A 20,890-nucleotide genomic window follows, 5' to 3' on the forward strand; every position below is an offset into this window, starting at 1 on the left:
GCCAGCCGAATCCCAATCGTAAGGGTGGATGTGGCAGGAAATAAAGAACAAGATAAAATATGGTTGGAGTCAGTCCAGTTTTCCCATTTTCAAAACATGAACATTTTCATTTATTTCATCTCGTGTATCTTGATTGTGTTGTACCTCACAGTCACATATGCAGACATTGTACTTCGTCTATATGATATTCTATTCTTTTTATAGGAGCAAACAATGTCATTTTTCTGACAGGATCATGGCACTTTTTAGAAATGTCATAAACTTTAATTATTAAATTATGCCTTTATGTATGGTGGCTGATATATATTGTAAAGTTTGGGTCTGTAGATTGCGTATATATTATTTATGATAAATACTGTACTGTTTACTGTAGAGGAACATTTTTCTAAACTGCCTGCACTGACAAATACAAGTACGACAGCCTTTATATTCCGCCTTCAATTCATTCTACATTCACCAATACCTGTATTCAGGCTGGAGCCCTTGAAAATGGACAATGCTGCAAATCCAGCACAATGCAGCAGACACTTTCTGTGAGGCATCCAGTCATATTACCACCAGCGTCTTTCACAGCTTTTCTGATTTGCATATTTCTATGCTTGTCAGACATCACCAGCAGGGTCAGAGTGCAAGGTCAACCAGTGTGAAGCTCAAGGACATTCAGACATTGATGAGCGCTGGCTGTGAATGAGATCAAGCCTGTGACCTTCAAGCTGGGTACCCTAATCTCAGAAGCATGGCTTCAACTCGCTCAACAAACCATCGACCACTGCAGCATCCCCTGTTGCTCCTGCGCTGCCACTGAGATGCACTTCCTGTTCACTTTCTCAGTCTGATTACAGCCGTAGTCTGTGTAAGAATCCAATGAGGCATCTTCTCGTCCATCCAGCCCTGACTCTCCGATCCCTCTCTTTCACTGCTCCTGCTCCCCCCCCCCCCTTCCTTCTCTTACACAAGTGGGTGACAGATGTGAGCCACTCTGGAGAGCACACAGACACCCAGCACTCTGCTGCCAGGCGCCGCTCCTGTGTGCGTGCGTGTGTGTGTGCGTGCGCACGTTTACACACATATTGTGCAGTTGTGCTTCGCTTAATGTCTTTATGCATGAACTGTAAGGCATTATGTAGAGCTGTAGTTGTCTGTCTGTGTTTCTCTGGTTTTTGCAAATGCAGCCTTTAATCTCACTGCTGTGTGGTCACCATGAGAGCAGGTGATTTCATCCTGACTGGGGAGTGTGTGACCATCACAGTGTAAGCAGATACACCTTTAAACACACACACACGCGCACAGTGAGGACAGTGGACACATACAGTATTTCTGTTCCATGAGATATAGGAATGAAATGGACAGTCTTTCTCACTACCTCTCTGCCACTGTCTCACACATGCACGTACACACATTTCCGCTCACTTTACGTGTAATGTAATCACCTGGGCTGTCCATGCTTCCTAACCCAATAAAGCAGACAGCCTCCACCACACACACGCACCACACACACACACACACACACACACACACACACACACACACACACACACACACACACACACACACAAACAAACAAACGGACATCCTGCAGAACAACCTGTGATACATTCACCTCTCAACCTTTCATTTCAGCCTCCATTTCTTCTCTTCTGCCCTGTCTTTCCTGCCACAAAGTGATCTAATCTGCATCTTACAGTAGCTGTTGCAGTTTCAAACTCCAGCTTCTCTGTTCCTCCTGTAGCTTGCAGCTAACCACTGAGTCTCATTAGCCACTGACCCTTTTTCGTCGAACAGCACAGAATTTAAGGACTAACTTGAGCCAGTCCGATGTGCCAGAATTGAGCGCCTGGGGAGTGGACAGAGAAACAGAGGCACAGACAGAAGGAGCAGGATGGACAGGGCTAAAGGAGAAAACAGACAGACAGACAGTGCTCTTTGTTACATTATTCAACAACATGCATGAGTTAGGACAGAGGGCAGACAGAATGGATGATGCTCTGATGAATAGAGAGAGAAGAGGCTGAAAAGGAAAAACTGTAGGATAACTGTGTATACTGTATGTGTGACTCGTTCGGGTCCATCCAGCGTTGTGGAGAGTGACCAGGCACGGCGGCCATAACTGCTCCTCCGAGCACCATCTGCTCCTCGCCGCAGCAACTGTTGCCAGGGTACCTGCTCTCCTCTCTTCCCCTTTATCTCACCTTTCACTCCTCGTCTCTTTGCTCCTCACCTCCCATCACTTCCTCTGTTTTCTCCCCAAACACGATCTTTTCTTTCTCATTCTGCTCTTATGCCAGTCGTCTTTCCTCACGCGTTTTTTTTTTCTTTTTCCTCTCCCCTTCAATTAATTGAATTTTCTTTTTCATTCTGAAGAGGATACCTGCTTTCTATTCAATAAGCTTCACTGGCGTGACATTCAATTAGTTGTATATTAGCAACGCCTCAGCAAAGTACTAATAACACTGAAATACTACCGATACTACTGCTAATTCATTACCTCTTTTTTCATCCTTTCACTCATGTCTTTCTCTTTAATTTGCTTTATTTAACTATACACAGCATATACATACTGTAGTTTTCTGTCATTTCTTCTGCTAACTGCTGCTGCCACTTCTGCCCTGTAACACACATACCATTTCCACCAAAGTCTTTAATTCTTTTCCTCTCCTCCCTCCTTTGAAATCCATCTCTCTTCCGTTCCTTCCTGGCAATGGTGTGGACATGACTCAGGGCCCCCTGTCTACAGAGAGAAAGAGAGAAAAGCAGAGAAAGAGTGGAGAAAGGAGTTTGATGGTGGGGTGTTTAGAGAGAAGGGAAGAAAAGAGGTAGAGTGAGTGGGGGAGAGGGAGCGATCGTAGATCAGAACCGTCATGATTGAGCCATCTGCTGAGAGGAGGCCTGTGAGACTCAGACACACATACACACACACAGTTCGTGCTTAAAGATCACCACTGCCACCCGTTGGTCATTTCCTGACAGTACGCCTCCCTCCCCTCTCTGCTCCTTTCTTACATCGTCTGACTGCCCGGCTGCCATCCGGTAGGAACAACCGGAGATGAGACACGTAGCTCTGAACATCGATCAGTCTGGTCTGGCTGTCTGGTGAGCCAGTCTTAAGCAGCCGATTCTGTTTGCTCCACAGGGTTTTTTGTGCTCTAATATATGAGGTTTATCTCCACCTAACTCCTTTCTAAGAAGAGCGGAGCCTCAGCACGGATTATGAGGCTTTGGCTCTTTCAAAACATATTGAGTATAGTGATGTGTTACAGGCTCTTGCCAATGCTATGATGCGCTACTGTAATCCTGCTTTTGCTGTTTCATTCTTGCCCTGCAGTTAAATGTGATTTGTTGTACACTGTCTGTTCCTCCGTGTGGCTGTGGGTGGTTGTGTGTTGTTGCATTTTCATGTGTGCAAACACTCGACTGGCCGTTCTTTCCTCTCCTCTCAGGCCTTTCCCCTCTCTTACTGTCAGCCGGCCTAAACGATGTCCACTCTCGTTCAGCTGTCTAACCTTTAATAGATTTATAAACGCTCCCCTCCCATTGGCCAGAACAGGCCATTTCATCCTATTATAGATTAGCATACGGCTGAGTGGAGGAGGAAGTGCTCTTTATATGCTAATGAGGAGCTAATGTATGCAGCGAGGACCAACCAATGCCCCATTGGGAGGACTCAGGGTGGCCTGACGAGCTGAATCTTGAAACAGTCCTGTCTTTATCTGGTTTTTCACTCTCATTCACAGACACATGGACTGTGTCTTTGTGAGCTATTATACAACATAATGGCTGACTCCACTTTTATGTCCAAAACAAACAGGGCAAAGGTGTCACTGTAGATGCTGAAGACACTGGGAGTGCATTGAATATGCATTCTCCTGTACCTGGTGTAATTGTATGACATTCACTGGAATGGCTTTTATACATGTGGAAACGCTAATTTAGCCATTTTGTTTTTAGGTTTAACCTTTGAGAAATGCAAACATTAGAAAAGTAATAGTCCAACATATTATGAAATACACATATTTGCTCTCTTGCCTAGACTTAAATGACAAACTAAATGCCACTGTCATATCCGTATGGTAAATATGACAGCACTGCTCTCATTCATTTAGCTTAGCACAAATATAATGGGGGAAAACAGGAAAATGGTTTTGTTTGAAGATAACAGAATTTGCCCAGCACACCTAAAACTAGCATGTTATATCTAATTTATTGACAATTCACATTTTTATGGGGCAGTTAATGTTCAGGCTATTTCTCAACTGGGATCCATTTCTCATCAAACTCTTGGCAAGAAGTTGTATGGGTGTATTGCCCAAAATGTCAAACTATTCCTTTAATTCGCTCATTGATGAGTAATTGACCGACTGCTCAACAGTCCATCTGAACAGTTGTCCCCTCCTATTTGTCTGTACAGGAACAAGGTGTGGTGGGAATGTCACGACCGCCTGGCGCCATCCCACCTCCTCACCCTGCTGGTGGTGTGGCCTCAGGGGTGGGGCCCAACCAGGGATCAGGTCCACCTCCAGGCTACGTGGGGAACCAGCAGCAGGCAGCCATGATGAAACAGATGATGGTGATGGAGCAGGAGAAGAGGGTGCAAATGCACATGATGGAGCAGCAGAAACAGCAGCTCTTCAGAGAGCAGAGGCAACAGCAGCAGCAGCAGCTACTGGCTGAACAGGTAAGTTTGCATCAGGCAGTGTGCTTATAGCATAAAGCAAGTGTGATGGTGTGGTGAAAATGGCGAGGACGTATGATTCATCTGTCATGCATTAAAGTGTGTGTGTGTGTGTGTGTGTGTGTGTGTGTGTGTGTGTGTGTGTGTGTGTGTGTGTGTGTGTGTGTGTGTGTGTGTGTGTGTGTGTGTGTGTGTGTGTGTGTGTGTGTGGGTGGGTGGGTGGGTGTGTGGGTGTGGATGTGCACATTGTTCATACATTCCTGTGTATTTGTTTGTGTCTGCAGCTCTAACAAGAGCAGCTCATCCTTACTGTTGTCTGGTTGCATGTATAATTACCCTCAACCAGCCCCCTCTTCACTACTTCCTTTTCATCTCTGTAATGTGTGTGTGTCTGTGTGTGTGCGTGCGTCTGTGTATGTGTATGTTTTTGCCATGCCGCCTGCTGTGATAATGTGGTGTTTTCTTTTTATTTCTCTCTCTGTGAGAGAATCAAGTGTTAAAGAGTTCTGAACTCTGAAGTCACCACCCACTATGTTGGTTTTAATTGGATCTGCAAAAACACACACAGACACACAAATATAGGTGTCTGGAAGGAAACACATCCTGTTGGGGTTTGGTGTATGTTTTTAACTGGATATCATACCTCCATTTAAATGAGCAACATCTCTGCTTTCCAGGCACACATTCAGCTGCTGCTTGTTATGCTGCAAGTACCAGACTTGTGTTTTTCCACTTAGTTTTCTTTACCTGCAGCTCAGATATGGCTCTGATAGAGTATCAGGTTTGCCTTTGATTAGTTATTTGAACACTGATTAGTTATGGTGTTATTAGTCTACGAGAGCACCATGCCGTCTAATGTAAACCTGAAAGCACACATCTGACTTACCTCTACTATACCAAAAATCTCTACTAAACATCTGTCTACTGTAGTAAACATCTGTCTGCTATACCAAACATCTGTCTGCCTCGACTGTACCAAACATTTTCTCACCTCCATTGCACCAAACATGTCTCTGCTGTACCAAACATCTGTCTCAAATCTGCTCTACAACAACGTCTGTCTCACCTACGTTGTCTGACCTCTGCTGTATCAAACATCTGTCTCACTTTTGCTGTACCAAAACATCTGTCTCACCTGTTCTGTGGCATTTGTATTAAATGAATGATTCCAATGATTGGTCAGCTATCAGAATTAGCATTGAGGTAGGTCTCTGTATTGTTGATGCACGATTGTCACTCATATTGTCAGGGAAGTTGTGTCTCTGATAGTGTGTTTTTGGGAAGTTTATCACACTCACAACACAATGTTAAGGTGCAAGAATCCTCAATACATCTAATATGAAGAACAGAAGGCTTGGGCACAATGCAAGTATTTAATGATAAGAAATCAGGCAAATATGTTTGCCCAGTGAAAGTGTAGTGACGAAAGGTGTGGCTTTATCGTTATATACTAGCTTTGGAGCTGAGACTTCAGTGTGAATTTTTTAACTATTTAATTGTGTCAAGAAAATCTGTTATGATCGACTGTTAAGACCCTTTTTCTTGTCTCCATCCCAAAATGATACCAAATCTTGAATTTATGAAATTGATATGAAGGTATGTTACACATTCGTTAACAAGTGTGTGTGTGTGTGTGTGTGTGTGTGTGTGTGTGTGTGTGTGTGTGTGTGTGTGTGTGTGTGTGTAGCTCCAACAGCAGCAGCATCTCCCAAGACAGATGGGCCAGGGCCAGAGGAATCCATACCCTCAAGTCAATCAGTACCAAGGTGAGACACACAAATGATGCATGCTTTCATTTCATTTGTGCAACAATACACGTAACGTGTGTGAAGACAAAAGAATGGCTCCACCCCAATAGATTTTCTAATAGACGAGGTAAGACCTGACCTAGATTCTTCCGCATTTTATTGATGACCACATTAGTAAATGGATTGGTAAATCTCTTTCTTTGCTGATCATCCAGATGGTTACACAAAACAGGCTTATAATCACACATGCATTCTTGGTCCTCAACAAGTATGGTGTACATCATAGAGTGCCAAGACATTTAGACATTCAACAGATTTTACAGTTCACTCTCTGCCATATTCAGAGACAGATAGACACACAAACACATAAGAACATGTATGCAAACAGCAGCGCTGACAGAACATCACCCTGAAACCAAACCTTGTCCTCTCTGTCTGTCTCTGTCAGATACATCAGTTGGCGCTCAGATGCTCTCTCTCTCTCTCTCTCTCTCTCTCTCTCTCTCTCTCTCTCTCTCCCTCTCTCTCTCGCTCTCTCCGTAAAAAAAATATAGAATATTCCTGCTCTGCCTGTTACCACGGCAACTTGTCTGTCCTGGATCCCCCAGAGTTCCGGTGAAGTCAGAGAGATGGATGAGAGGAGGGAAATGGGAGAAGCGGGGGGAGAGAGGGTGGAGGATTGTAACAAGAAGAATAGGTAGATGGTCTGGTAGGTAGAAGGAGAGGTTGGGAAGAGAAAGAAAGAGAGAGCGGTGAGTGGGTGAGAGGATGGAGAGATGAAGAAATACACAGAGAGGGAGGAGGAGAGTCAAGTCGAAAGCCATTTATAGCCATCAGAGAGTCTGTCTGCAAGTCTAGGAGATAATGTGGAGAGGAAGAGGGGGCTTCAGCATGAAACTCTGGCCTAGAAATATACCTCTTAGTTCAGCTATCCTGCAGCTTTTCAGTGATTTGAAAGCAGTGAGTGCACTAGCATCACCTGCAATCAGAATGTAATCATATTCACTGTACTCATTTATATTTACATGAAGTGATGTGTAGAATAAATGTAGCTATTTTGTCACGTTACATTACCTCCAGCTCTGCTCACTCCCTACTTGCTTACAAGCCTGGAGTGTGTGATCCTCTTCGTTCTGACTCCTCAGTTACAGTTACAGTCTGATCTGTGAGGTGAGGGATTAATGGAATGATGTCAGAAGTGGGTTTATTAGAGGATTTAGAGCCATTTCCACGCTAGCAGACCTCCTCTGCTCTGCCACTGCCGAGCCTTTAATAGGAAAAGTGGGAAAGTGAGGTGCTGGAGCTTTAGCGTGTTTAGTTTTCTCTTAGTGCGGTTGGAATTGAAGTAAATTGGGAGGAAAGCATCCGTTTCTGGAGTAAACAGGTTGTCACGAAACATAAATCTCTGCCTTAGCACTGACTTATTGGATTGTTCTTATGTGCCATTTAATGATTTAAATGGATCTAGTATACAGGCTCCAAAGCTCTTTTACAGAAGTCCAGCTCCTTTGTGATTTCTGTTTCCATATGCCTGTCTAATTCTTTCCTAACTCCATTTTCTCTCTTCTCTGGTTTTAACTGCTCTGATTCCTCTCTCCAAGGTCCTCCTCAGGATCTGGCATCCAGGAGCCAGGCTCTCCAGAACATTCGGGCCGCCCGTCTCCTGCAACAGCAGCAGCAGAACCAGCAGCAGATGGTCCAGATGAGTTCTGTTCAGGGTCAGGGGGGATCAGTAGGACCCCAAACTGACATGGGCTTACCCTACGGCAACCAGGGGTCCAATCAGGGTTCCCTGTACGGGCTCAACCCCTCCATGAGCCAAATGATCCACCAGCAGCAGCACCAGAGCCAAAGTGTCCAAGCCTCCATGGGTCTTCCACCGCAGCACAACCCTGCCGGAGGGCCACCCCGGCAGGCAGGTGCAGGTCCTGGGGTTGGAGGGATGCCCGGAGGCCCTGGAGCTGGCGGAGCTGGAGGGTATGGAGGACAGGGGATGTTAATGAACTCCATGACCCAGCAGCCCCTCAAAGGCCCTCCCAATGCCAAAGCCCAAGCACAGAGACTGCAAAGCATGCTGGGAGCAGGAGGAGGAGGTGCGGGAATGGCAGCGGGCGGCTGGCCGCAGCAGCAAGGACAGAGTCTGCAGGCCATGGGGGGAGGAGTCGGAAGGACTACAGGAGGAGGGGGGGGAGAAATGGTGGGGTTCAGCTCTGCCCAGGGTTATGGGATGCAGCCAAGTCAACCCCCGCGCATGGCCAAGCAACATTTTCAGGGCCAGGGGATGAGCCAGGGAATGGACCCCAGAGTGGGCAACCCAGCGGCTGGTATGGGCGGCCCAATGATGGGCCCTCACATGGGCGGTCAGCCCAGGACCAACCAGCCCCGGCCCATGGTCATGAACCAGGGGATGAACCAGGGGGTGATGGGCCAGGGGATGTCTGGGATGGCAGGGTTCGGGCCAGGCCCTGGGGGGCCTGGACTAGGGGCAGGGGGAGGAGGGGGTGGACCCTACGGACCAGGGGGAGTCGGGGTTGGAGGTCAGCCACCGGGCTACCAGAGGACAGCCAATCAGGACATGTCATCCTATGGTTATGGGGGCGGGCCCTCAGGGGGAGGAGCTTTCGGACTGGGCGATGGCTCAGGGGCGGAGCTGGACTCAAGTGATGGTTGGATGGAGGAGTTTTTCCCGAGCCAATAGCCAACGGGGAAACTGGAGAAGAGTTTTTACTGGATGAACTAAACATTAAAGCAGGACAAATGTTAAAACCTGAGAAAGTAAAACAAAAAGGATGACATGATGTGAACTGGCATGTTTTTGTTTTGTAAAACATGAGCAAGGTTATAAATGAGTTCTTGTGTTTTTTGTCTGAGTGTGTGTGTGTGTGTGTGTGTGTGTGTGTGTGTGTGTGTGTGAGAAATGGAGAGAACGATCATTATGTCTCGTGCATATTAATGAAAAACCAACATAGAGATTAAAAGGTGTGTTTCATTAGTTTCCTTTTTTTCTCCAAGGAGTGAATTTTTGTCAAGTTCCAGTGTTTGAAAGCGAGCCCCGTTTACACAGCAGCGCTTTGAGCCCGAGCTTCAGCAGGGGCTGATTGAACACCGCAGACTGATGAAGGGGAAGGAAGACTTGTTCTCAAGACAGCAATTTATTTGTGTTTGTGTGTTTGTGCCACCCAGCTCAGTGCTTCAGATCTCTCAACTATGTGAGGAGCTGAAGGGAGTAGAAAGCACTCTCAGCGCTTCCATTTCCTTTCTTAGAGTTGTGCCCCCATACACACTCACACACGCGCACACACGCACACACAAATCTGTCTCCCTCGTGCTCTCTCACTTTGTTCTCTTCACTTGATCTCTCTCTCTCTCTCATCCTCCTTCCCTCTCTCCTCCCGTCTTTCCCACCCTCTCTCCAGAGACTCCTTCCTCCCTCTCAACACTCCTTTCTGTGTTTAAATTGTGAACATCATAACAGAACAAATGATGTTCCTCTATTGTGCCACATAAGCACACTCTGCCCTCTAGTGCTTTTGCAAGGTAACCGACCTGGGAGGCGTTTTTAGGGGGGTTTCATTTCCTGTGCGTAGCCGTGGATGACAGGTATGCATGCGGAGGGAAGCAGAGAGTGAAAAGCAGAGAAAGGGGGAAGAGAATAGGCAGCTAAAGCAAGCATAGGACTCAAAAGCTCATGCACACACACACACACACACACACACACACACACACACACACACACACACACACACACACACACAAACCCACAAACAAACAGACAAACAATTATCAGCCCGGGAGGATGAGTGGATGTGTGAGAGGCAGCTAACAGAGCTAATATTACATTAAACCTTCTGCCTGTGTGACACAAACCACATCACATGCATCAGGCTGACACAAAGCAAAACAGTCGCTGGGCACTGAATGTATTCAAGCACCACAAGTGACTTCTTTTTAAGAAAAAAACAAAAAGCTCATTGAAAGCCCACCCACATTGTTTTGTTTGTTGCCATGTTTCAACTCTAACAATGATGCTGGTTGGTGTTTTTTGTCGATTAAAAGGAAAAAAAGTTCAAATTAGTCTTCTTTTAGTTTGTGTTGTCTTTTGAAAATCTGTTTGTCCTCCCGTCGCAGCACAGCCTTCCCTTCCATTGTGACACAGCTAGCTGTCAATCACCGTAGCCCTGCTTTACATTGTGGCTTTTCTTGTACCGCAGCTAATATCACCCTTGCTCCAAACTAGAACGTAACTGTGCTATACTGTAACACTACTGTGAAGAAATATGAGTTGTCCCCTTCCAGCGCTTTACTAGGAACATGAACCACTTCTAAGCCTTGAGTTTGTTTTATACTTCAGACAGCTGATTGGGCCTAAAGGGTGACGGTTAGCGCCATTTAGCATCAAAACAATCAGTGCTTCCACTGAAGTCAGTGTCTCCCCTTCTCTGAGCTTACTAGTGAACTGTAGGCTTTCCTCCAGGCCTCATGGCTTTCACTCATCATCAACAAGCTGTCCACTCTTTTGCCCTAATGGTTGAGTAATAAATATGTGTCGAATAGGTTTTAATACAGTAGTTGTTGGTAACACCTTACTTCTCTAACTGTTCTGTAATCTTGGTTAAAAGATGAATGAAAGCGTGTTTGTACGTGCATTACTTTGTATTTAGCTCATTAGAGTCAAAGTTTGGAGGATGATGCTGTAATCAACAAACCAAAAAGCCTTCTTCTCTGTAAACTAACTCCTCGCCATCAACGCATTTGTTCTCATGGTTGTTGATGTTGTATAATCCAACCCTTTAAATACAAACTTTAACCACCATGCCCATCGTCCTGTAAGCGGTGCTGCACGTGGCAGCACCCATGAATGAGGTTCTGTACTTAGATTTTGTCTTGTTTGGGGAAGAGAAGTCCTCGATCTCACTGTGTGGAGTCTGAAGGTCAACGGCAGACAGATGTTTAGGGTTGTAGCATCCCCCAGGTTTATCAGGGGGAGATGGTCAAATACATGAAAACCCTGTGTCAGTGTCTCGATAAACTCTTGGATTGTTTACGCCTTCCTTGTGCAGGAAATGCAGTGGAGCACTGGCTGCTTCAAGGGCTCCACTGCTCATGCTTCCAAAACTTTAATACCTCTCCAGCACTGCAGGCAGGCTCAAATCAAAACTCTGAGTGCTGGACTGGTGAAATGGAGGCAGTGTGTGGGAAAACACCTGAGGTCTACCGCTCGTAACTGGACGCAGGAAGGTAGAGAAACATTTCCAAGTCAGTGTTAACATCACAGCCTTTGTGACCTTTCTGTCTTCTTCAAAGTGAGGGTTCATGATATGGTTTGAAACCCCTTCAGGAAGAGAAAGGAAGCTTCCTCCAAATATCATTATGTACCCGGGACCAAGTCTGTAGACAACATTTTAACAAAAATTGTTGTTGTTGATGTTCTTTGTTTTATTTTATTTGATTTTTTTTTTTTTTTTTTTTTTTTTTTTTTACTGGTGCTGACATATATGTGATTATGAGAAAAAGTATATAAAAGATAATGGCTATTTGTAAATATGTTTTTACAGGTTGAAATACATCAGATAATACAGTCTCTGTAAAGAATTTACTGTTTGTTGGAAAATAGAGAAGTATTTTTATTTTGAAGTTTTTTGGTTTCACGTTTAACCCATCTGAGCTATGCCATTGCACTTCAGACAATGTCTTACTACTAATTTGTATTGTAAACCTCCTCTCTTTTTGGAATTTTTTTCATTTGTTTTTTCTAGTTTGAGATTTGACTCTGGTCTTAAGCAGTGCTTATTTCTTTTTATCCTGTACAGAATTCTGAAATGTTAACAAAAGAGAATTACAAAAGACTTTTTTTGTTTGTTTTTCAAAAAGATACAATAAAGAGAGAATGTTCTCGCTGATCATATTAAATGAAAGTTTGCTGTTCGTTGGGTCCCTTTGTTAATGTCGTTATTAGACCACAAGTATGGAGCACCAAAAAGGTTATCAGACCAGTCAAAAACAGACCTATACGACAAAAATGTGAATCAAAAACTCAGCAAGCAAACACTAGTTAGCTAACAGTGCTTGAAGAATTTCAGATTACTTTGAGAAGATAAGAAAATACATTAAACTTGTTCAACTTCAACAACTTCACATCTTTCACATTTTGTAGATTTATTTCTGTTGTCCAGACAAGGCAAGCTCTTGAAGATGCAGATGAAGATGAAGATATAAAGACAGAGGTCGGGCATCTGTGAACTAACTGGACTTGCTCAGTCTGCAATGACAGTGCTCACTTTGAGGAACCTGTTCATATTACACCTACTAAGTCATATCCAGCCTTTGCTGCTGCTACTAGCAGTTTAAAGCTGGCACTGCTGAATGTCATATTGTTATCCAGCAAAGCTTTCACTGTTAATGACATATTGTGTACCAACAATCATGACTGTATTAATGCTCACTCAGACCTGACTGAATGAGACCAGGAATAAAGAGTTGATATGTCAACTATATGCACTGCTCAAAATGCAGCAGGAGGGCTGGTGGAGGTGCTGATCATTTAAGATTTAGGAATATCTCTTTTTGAATCTCCTCATCTTCTGAATATGTTGTTGTTGTTTGCAAATCTGTAACACCTACACTATTAGTTACACTGTATCACCCTCCTAAACTCAAACATGGCTTCATTGAAGAATTTAGTGAGCTGCTATCCAACATTTCAGTGTTGTGGCTGCATTGTCATCTCAGGGAACTGCAACATCCACATAACCCAAATAATCCAGATACAAAACAATTTACTGAACTGTCACTTCAATTCTCACAACAGGGCTTACTCACAAAAAATGGCCACACGTTTGACCAGGTTATCTCAAAGGGTCTGAATATAACGGTTACATCCTTTCTCCATTTTTAGATTGCAATCTCACACCACTCCTGCATATTCTTTCATATGACCTGGTCCCTAAGCACAGCACAATGCAGCCAGAATCACAAATAAGCGTTTTATCTATGAAAATGCAATAGTCTGTTTATCAGTAAGTATACTAACATGATGCCCCCTAACCTGCCATCATGTCATCACACCATAAAAAACAAAAAGGTATCCTGAACGGCAGTGCTGAAGACAGCCTGCTGGAAGACTGAAGGGCAGAAGACTGAGCTGCCAGTTCACTGGTGCATAGTTACAGATCAGTCCACCATCAGTGTGATGTGTATCAATCCAGCTTCAGCACTGACCACAGCATGGAAACAATTCTCTTAACAGTGGTCAATGGGGATGTAACAATATCAAAAACTCACAGTACAATAATACCCCGATGTTAAGGACACAATACAATATCTACTAGAAAAAATGCCCTTTATTAATAAATTATTGTGTACGCCATTTTTTTTTATTCATATAAAATGTTTTTAACTTAAAGTTCTTCTGCTTTCCTTCTTTCATAAAATAAAATAAATGTAGCCTGCCATGACCTAAGCATGAGCAATGAATGATTGAACCATGGACAATTTCAAAACAAAAGCAAAGCAGCAGTCAGTAGCAGTCTTGTTATAACATAATTCAAAGAGTTGTTCCATCGGTGACCACATCCATGAGCAGTTTATGTACTGGCAGGTCTAACAGTCTCTGTTTATAAAGAGCTCATTTTAAGGTAATGAAAACACAAAGATTCTTGTTTTCAGCTAAATATACACTAATGAAAACATGACTGACTATTATATGTCATATGTTCTGCCAACAGATACACCTAAATCCGACAGTCCGGACCTTTATTTTAACATTACAGACCTGACTGCAGCCTTTGACACTGCTGAGCACAGCATTTTACTCAGCAGACAAGAAAACTCATCTGGCCTGTACAGCTGTGTCATTAATTTGCTCTATTCCTGCTTAATAGACAATATCAGACAGTTTTAACATTGTCTGTTGGGTCCCACAAGACTCAATTCGAGGCCCCTTTACTGTTCAATCATATATGATGCCACTTGGTTCCATCATACAGAACCACACTATATATGCTGATGATACACTACTGTATTTTCCATTCAAAATGTTGCAGCCAAAAAGCTGAACATATTGCTCCTATACTTAAATCACTTCGCTGACTTCCAATGAAATACACAATCGATATTAAAATACTGCTCACTGTCTTCAAATCACTTAACTGTCTGTCTCCAAAATACATCTCTGACCTGCTCACTGCTTAACCCTGCAGAACCCTCAGATCATCACTGGTCTCCGAACTGGACTAATAATCAGAAGTAAATCTGGTGAAGGTGCATTCAGTTAGTATGGGCCCACTCTCTAAAATTAGGTACCTGATGATACAAGTTGTACCTCAACAGTGTCGTCTTTTTAATGTAAGCTTAAGATCTGCCTGTTCTCTCAGACCTATGGCTAGCCAGCGCCTCCATCCCTCTGTCTGTCTCTCTTTGGGTATGTGTGGGTGGGTATGTTAATGGACATTTTCCTTTATATATGTATTTAATATGTATTCTTGTTCTGTTTTTTTATTCACATTTGTTGTATGTGAAGCACATTGAGCCTGTGCACTATTTAATGTGCTATATCTATAAATTTGATTTGATTTGATTTGTTTAACAATGTCTGCACTGAGGAAAGATAATTTACATGTGTAGCTAGCTGAAACAGCTTGTGCTTTAACCACCGATGTTATCGAGATAGCTAGCCACACGTAGCCTCTCCAGTCTCCACTGATCTTACGCAAATGCACTCATAAATATAGGACACGCTTTGACAGGCCCATATCATCAACATATATGCACAAGGGAATTTGAAACGTGGTGATGAAAAGGAAATGTGTGGGGAAAATAGAGAAGAACTTTTAAGTTCATTTATTCGATCAATTGGTCAGTGGATATTTTACATTTCTGGGCCCCATACACAGTGACACGATGTCTGCGATTACACAACAACATCAATACTCACCCGCCTAGCCAACAAGCAGTTATTTTATTTCATTTCAGAGTCGCAAGACTGACTGAGACAAATGCATACACATCCATGTAGCGCCTAAAACCAGACTGACTAACTGCTGCTGTAATGTTTTGTCTAACAGACCTGATTTGCATAATTAGACTTGCATATGTTAAAGAGAAGAGCCTTAATTCTGTCTGGCAAAAACAGTGGCGATGAATCATGGGCTCCTTGGTGTTGTCAGCAGACAGACAGACAGATCACATGCAGGGCCTGGACCTTTATGTTGTAATTCATCTTTTCCACCATCCGCCCCTCTCAAACTCACTCCTCCTCATCCTCTGCTGGCCACGCCCCTTTTCTTCATCTCTCCTCTTCATCGTGGCCCCCTTCCTCTACCTTTTCTCCTGATATTGCAGCTACATCTTTCCTTTTCCCTCTCCCTGGCTGCCTCATTTCTCTTTGAATCTCTACCCCCACCCAGCAGCACCACACATACACACACACAAATATCCACCACACTCCTGCTTCTCAGCTGACATTGATAAATGGAGACTAACAGAGATGACAACATCATTACTCATGTTCAGTAGCGACGCCACCTAGGACAGAGAAAAACGAGAGGAAGAGGGAGGATGAAGGACACGACAGGAGGAAGATGGGGAGTGAATGGGTAGAGGGGGAAGGCTGCAGTTGGAGGTGTTTGCTACAATCCACCCCCTAGCACACACCTTAACATCTCCAGAGAGCACAATGTTGAGGTGTTCATTACTGGTGTGAAAAAATAGAACACCTGTTGATGGTGGCAGCCGCCTGGGTTGAAACTTGTCGGTTTCCTACACAAATCCAATCAGACTGGAGCAGCTGCAGGGCTGTAAGAAACAGCAATTTTCTTTATCGCTAAATCTGCTGCTCCTTTCAATTAATCCTTTATTGTGTAAAATGTCAAAAATAATGATGAGTGCCTATCGCACATTTCCAGGATTTCAAGGAATTTCATCTAAGGTCTAAAATATACTTTATTCTATTCATTTATTGTATATGAATTTATCACATAATCATTTATTATCAAATGTTTGTTAAAAAAATCACCACTAGGGTTGGGCTGTAATCCGGTGATAAGGTATATCTCATGGTATCTAAAAATAGCAACGGTATCAATTTCATTACAGTCATTTACAAAAATGCTGTGCATATAGGTCTGTAGGGGTCTAACATAATTGTAACATTGTCATAACAAAAATGAAGTCCACTCCGTTCAATCTGAATTTTTACTCAAGGAAAAGGTGACTGTGCAAAATTACATGCTAAAAAATGAACCCAAGCAGTTTTACAGATGTTTTAACACAGGTATGTCCAGGCGCTCATATGGGCACATCTGGGCAGAGTACCGTTATCTCGTCCAAGCATACGGAGAAACTCTGTTGAAAACACTTTTTCAGCCTTTTTTCTGCTTGCTATTGTTCTTATAACTCTCATAAAAGTATGAAATGCAAATAAAACAGTAAAATAAGACTTCGGGCTGCTCAGCAGAACCCTCTGTGAGCGCTCTGCTCATTCATGAGACGGAAGTGGTGAAATCAGCAGATGCCGTACCTTTGACGTGCGCTATTTTCATGTTTTCGTTACATGCACATATAATTTCGTGGGGTATGAATTATGTTTCGTTTGGGTGGCAATGCTTGGTAGAGGCTTTTAACTGAGTTTCTCCCCGTCATTCTGGTACATACTACAAGTTAGGACTGGAGCTTCTTTGCGTGAGCATTGACCGTCTGAACTGCGCGCATGTCACGCTGCTCTGCAAAGTGATTTTTAATTAGTCACGGTAATACCATATACCCCGGGAAAATGTGGGGAAAGTTTGACGGTATCAAAATTTGGATACCGCCCAACTCTAATCACCACTTCACATTTGAGAGGCCAGCAAGGATAATACTAATAGCATGAGCAGTGAGGCGAATATTAAAATGAAATAATAATATGAACAAGACTTTCTCGCCATGTCAGCAGCTCTGAGAGACTGTAGGCCTCCTGAGGCACAGTGATGCTTTGAGCTTTGAACAGTTCAAACATGCTGACTTTTAACAGATACAACATTTACCATGTTAGGGCATTTAAGGAGTACTACATACTGAATGTCATAGTATACTGTTCAGTAGTACACAAAAGAATCAACATACTGAACTGTTCAGCATGAGCAGATACATGATGCAAAACATTTTTTCCAGCTGTGAGCAGCTCAAAAATTGCTTGTATTTAGTATTCATGCTGTCTGGTTTGAGTATGCATCATTTTAACACTTCCAGTGTGAACACTGTATACTCAAATCCTGCTCACAGATATGTAGCATGGTTTTAGTTTTTGAACACAATGTTAATTTAGAGAATGCCAAAACATGCTGAGATTTGATAATTAGCGGTAAACACAGTAGCTGAGGCTCACAGAAATGTCATTGGCCTATTTTTGCTGGTAGTTGATATTAATGCAAAGTACTGCTCACATTGAAAATTTGACCCAATGATTGTGATGTCAAGTTATGGGGTCACCATAGTGATGACACATAATCCTGCGGGGGACATGAACCACATTTCATGACAATCCATCCAACAGTTGTTGAGACATTTTAGTCAAGAAGAAGAAGAAGAAGAAGGAGAAGAAGAAGAAATCCCTTTATTAGTCATATTTTACACACAACATGTGAAGTTAGGAGGGGAAACTGCACACGGCATGCATATGTGAAGTTTATTCTCCGCCTTTAACCCATCCTTGGACCGTCCTTCCTCCGCGGCGGACCAGGAGCGGTGGGCTGCCAGCTGACCGGTGCCCGGGGACCAGTTCCTGTTGTCACCATTGGTCAGGTGGTGATGCTCTTCTGTCTCTCTTTCTCCTGGGCGCTCAGGAGATCGTCAGTGCTGCGGACAACAAGCCAGCCACAAGTCCAAGCTAATGACAGCCAGTTTCCTCCTGTAGCCAAACACTTAGACACACACACACACACACACACACACACACACACACACACACACACACACCATCAGCCTTGCACACACTCCTGAGGCAGCGTTATGGGCTCTAATCAGAACGACAAATGATGTGCCACAAAGAGTGGGAGATGAGTTAGAAGAATCATTCACTCTCTCTCCCTCTCACAGAGTAATAAGGTGAAGAAATGTAGCTGAAGAAATGTGGAGTGGAAAGACATATGGAGAGGGAAAGAGAGGCCAGGGGATGAGGCAGTGTGGAGTGAGAGGGAGAAAAGAGTGTGTGTGGCTGTGTGGGTGTGTGTGCCCATGCATTACTCACATTGTGGGGACATAAATCTGTTTACACAGTCACACTGTGGGGACTCGCCTTACTTGTTGGGACAAGCTGCAGGTCCCCATAATGTTCATGGGTTTAAGTTAGGCAAGCAGTGGTTATGGTTAGGGCTGGTTAGGGCGAGTGTGCGGGAAATGAATGCATGTCCCCAAAAGTGATGGAGCCATAACTCTGTGTGTGTGTGTGTGTGTGTGTGTGTGTGTGTGTGTGTGTGTGTGTGTGTGTGTGTGTGTGTGTGTGTGTGTGTGTGTGTGTGTCAAGTTGATGAATGCGGTAGCAAGAGCCATTGTGGTGGTGGAGGAGTAGGAGGCCACCAGATAACAGCGGAGCAAGGCCTAAGCTGTCTCACACCACGAATAAACCACCATGAAAATCTGTCTCCCCCTCTCCCTCACACACACACACACACACACACACACACACACACACACACACACAGATTTCTAATTACCTTTGGATGACTCTATCTTTCTGTTTCATTGAGTAATTTAAATGGAAAGTACTGACTGTGGAATGAGTGCTCAGTATGCTGCCCGAGCTTGATTAAGATAACCTGCACATGGATGTGTACTGTACATAATGTACACACACACACATGCTTAGTAAGCTGACCACTCTCCCTCGCAACTTCAAATTAATGCACAGTTTGCTTGCTGGCAAATGATGACCAACAAATTGTCTGCTTGTCGACAGAGAAGCAGTGATGTGGTTTCACTGCTTTTCTTTCGATATGGCGCCCTCTAGCTGATGCTGGCAGGAACTGAGACCAGCTTCATCCTGCTCGCTGTGCTGCTGTGTTTATTTTCTCACCCTCCACTTAAACAGCAGCATTAAGTGTGGAGCAACGAGTCTCTAGGGCACTTCAACACACCAGACTGTGCAGTTTATATTAGTTTAGAATAGTTTGTGTCATTTATCATTATTATACCACACCACCAAAAGCTTAAAAAAAAGTGTACCCATTCTCAGATAACCCCGATGCTGTCATAGTGACATCATCAGGGTTATCTGGATTGCACTGGAGAGTAACACTAAATTCACTTCTGAGAATTGTTGAGGTGAGAAATCAACAGTGTAAATTTCAAATCTTGATCATGAATCCAAAATGTGCTCCAAAGTTTTCAGAGTTGAGAAGCTCCATCAGTGGTTTGAGGGGGGTGGGGGGTGGGGGGTAGCCAGCTGGCCAGTCACAGTCATTTCAGAGACATTTCTATCTACTGTATCATATTTACTGTGTTTATTTTCCATTATTCTTAGTTACGTGCTGCTTAAAGTAAACTTTATAATGTACGTAACCAGAGACAACTGCTATGACATCACCTCCTCCTCCTCCTTCTCCTCCTTCTGGCTCCTCTTACTTTCAGCTCAGCAGCCTCCTCTTCTGCTTCTCAGCAAAGTATACTGACAGTAGCTGCTAACGCTGCCCAGTCCATCTTTGATTTTAGTACTAATTTTACCAGAATTCTTTATTCTTATTTAAATCAAACAGGAACCACAAATAATAACTTTTACTATGTTTCCCCTTTTTCTTTACTTTACCTGGAAATTATACTGGAAAGTTTTACATCAAGCGGAGGAGGAAATGTTGATTTACAGTTGTGGTAAACAATTTTCATTCAACAGTAGCTTGGACCAGTCATGTTGTGGTCCATACAGTCATGTGATGCAAGGGGTTTCCTCCTTAATAAACCCCATTGTCACAGGGAGTGAACGAACTTTTATTCTTGAAACAAAGAAGAGACAGTGGAGATATTACAATGTTTGAGCCCCAGCATCTGGTTTCTCCTCTGATTCCCTTTGTTTCACTGCAGCCCCACCCCGCAAATTAGTGGGATTAGGTCTTAGGTACAGTATGTGACGTATGAAAGCCTGGCTGTCCGATCTGTGTTTCAGAGACTGCCATTGGTCCACTGCAGTGCCAAGGTGGAACTGCTCAGCCATGGCACTGACTGCTTATTTCACTCATGACATGTCTTGCAGCGTATAAAAACACCATATGGGCATGTTAACAAGGTTAAAAACTTGATTTCATTGAAGGAAGTCTTTAATAAACTGAGTGATGTAAATAGAAAATTCAGTTACTGGAAAAAATAGTGAAAACTAGTGACTGAGGACATTTTTATCGAATACAAATATTTCCAAATAAAATAATCAGATACTGGTGACAAATAATATCAGGAAGGTTAAAGGAGAAGCTTCAAAGAACTGAAACTCTCGATCTTATGTTTACAAAGA

General features: G+C 43.5%; 1 protein-coding gene across 1 annotated transcript in view; it reads left to right on the forward strand.

Moving 5' to 3' along the window:
• Nucleotides 1-9,298, forward strand: part of maml3 (mastermind-like transcriptional coactivator 3) — a 105,828-nt gene extending 96,530 nt beyond the window's left edge. Inside the window, exons 4-6 of the mRNA XM_070988594.1 lie at nt 4,406-4,672; nt 6,357-6,435; nt 8,019-9,298. Of these exons, the coding sequence (XP_070844695.1) occupies nt 4,406-4,672; nt 6,357-6,435; nt 8,019-9,115 (1,443 nt within the window). The 3' untranslated portion in view covers nt 9,116-9,298. The remainder of the gene's footprint in view (nt 1-4,405; nt 4,673-6,356; nt 6,436-8,018) is intronic.
• The last annotated feature ends 11,592 nt before the right edge of the window (nt 9,299-20,890 follow it).

This window comes from Chaetodon trifascialis, chromosome 2, assembly GCF_039877785.1.
Source record: "Chaetodon trifascialis isolate fChaTrf1 chromosome 2, fChaTrf1.hap1, whole genome shotgun sequence".
NCBI lineage: Eukaryota > Metazoa > Chordata > Actinopteri > Chaetodontiformes > Chaetodontidae > Chaetodon > Chaetodon trifascialis.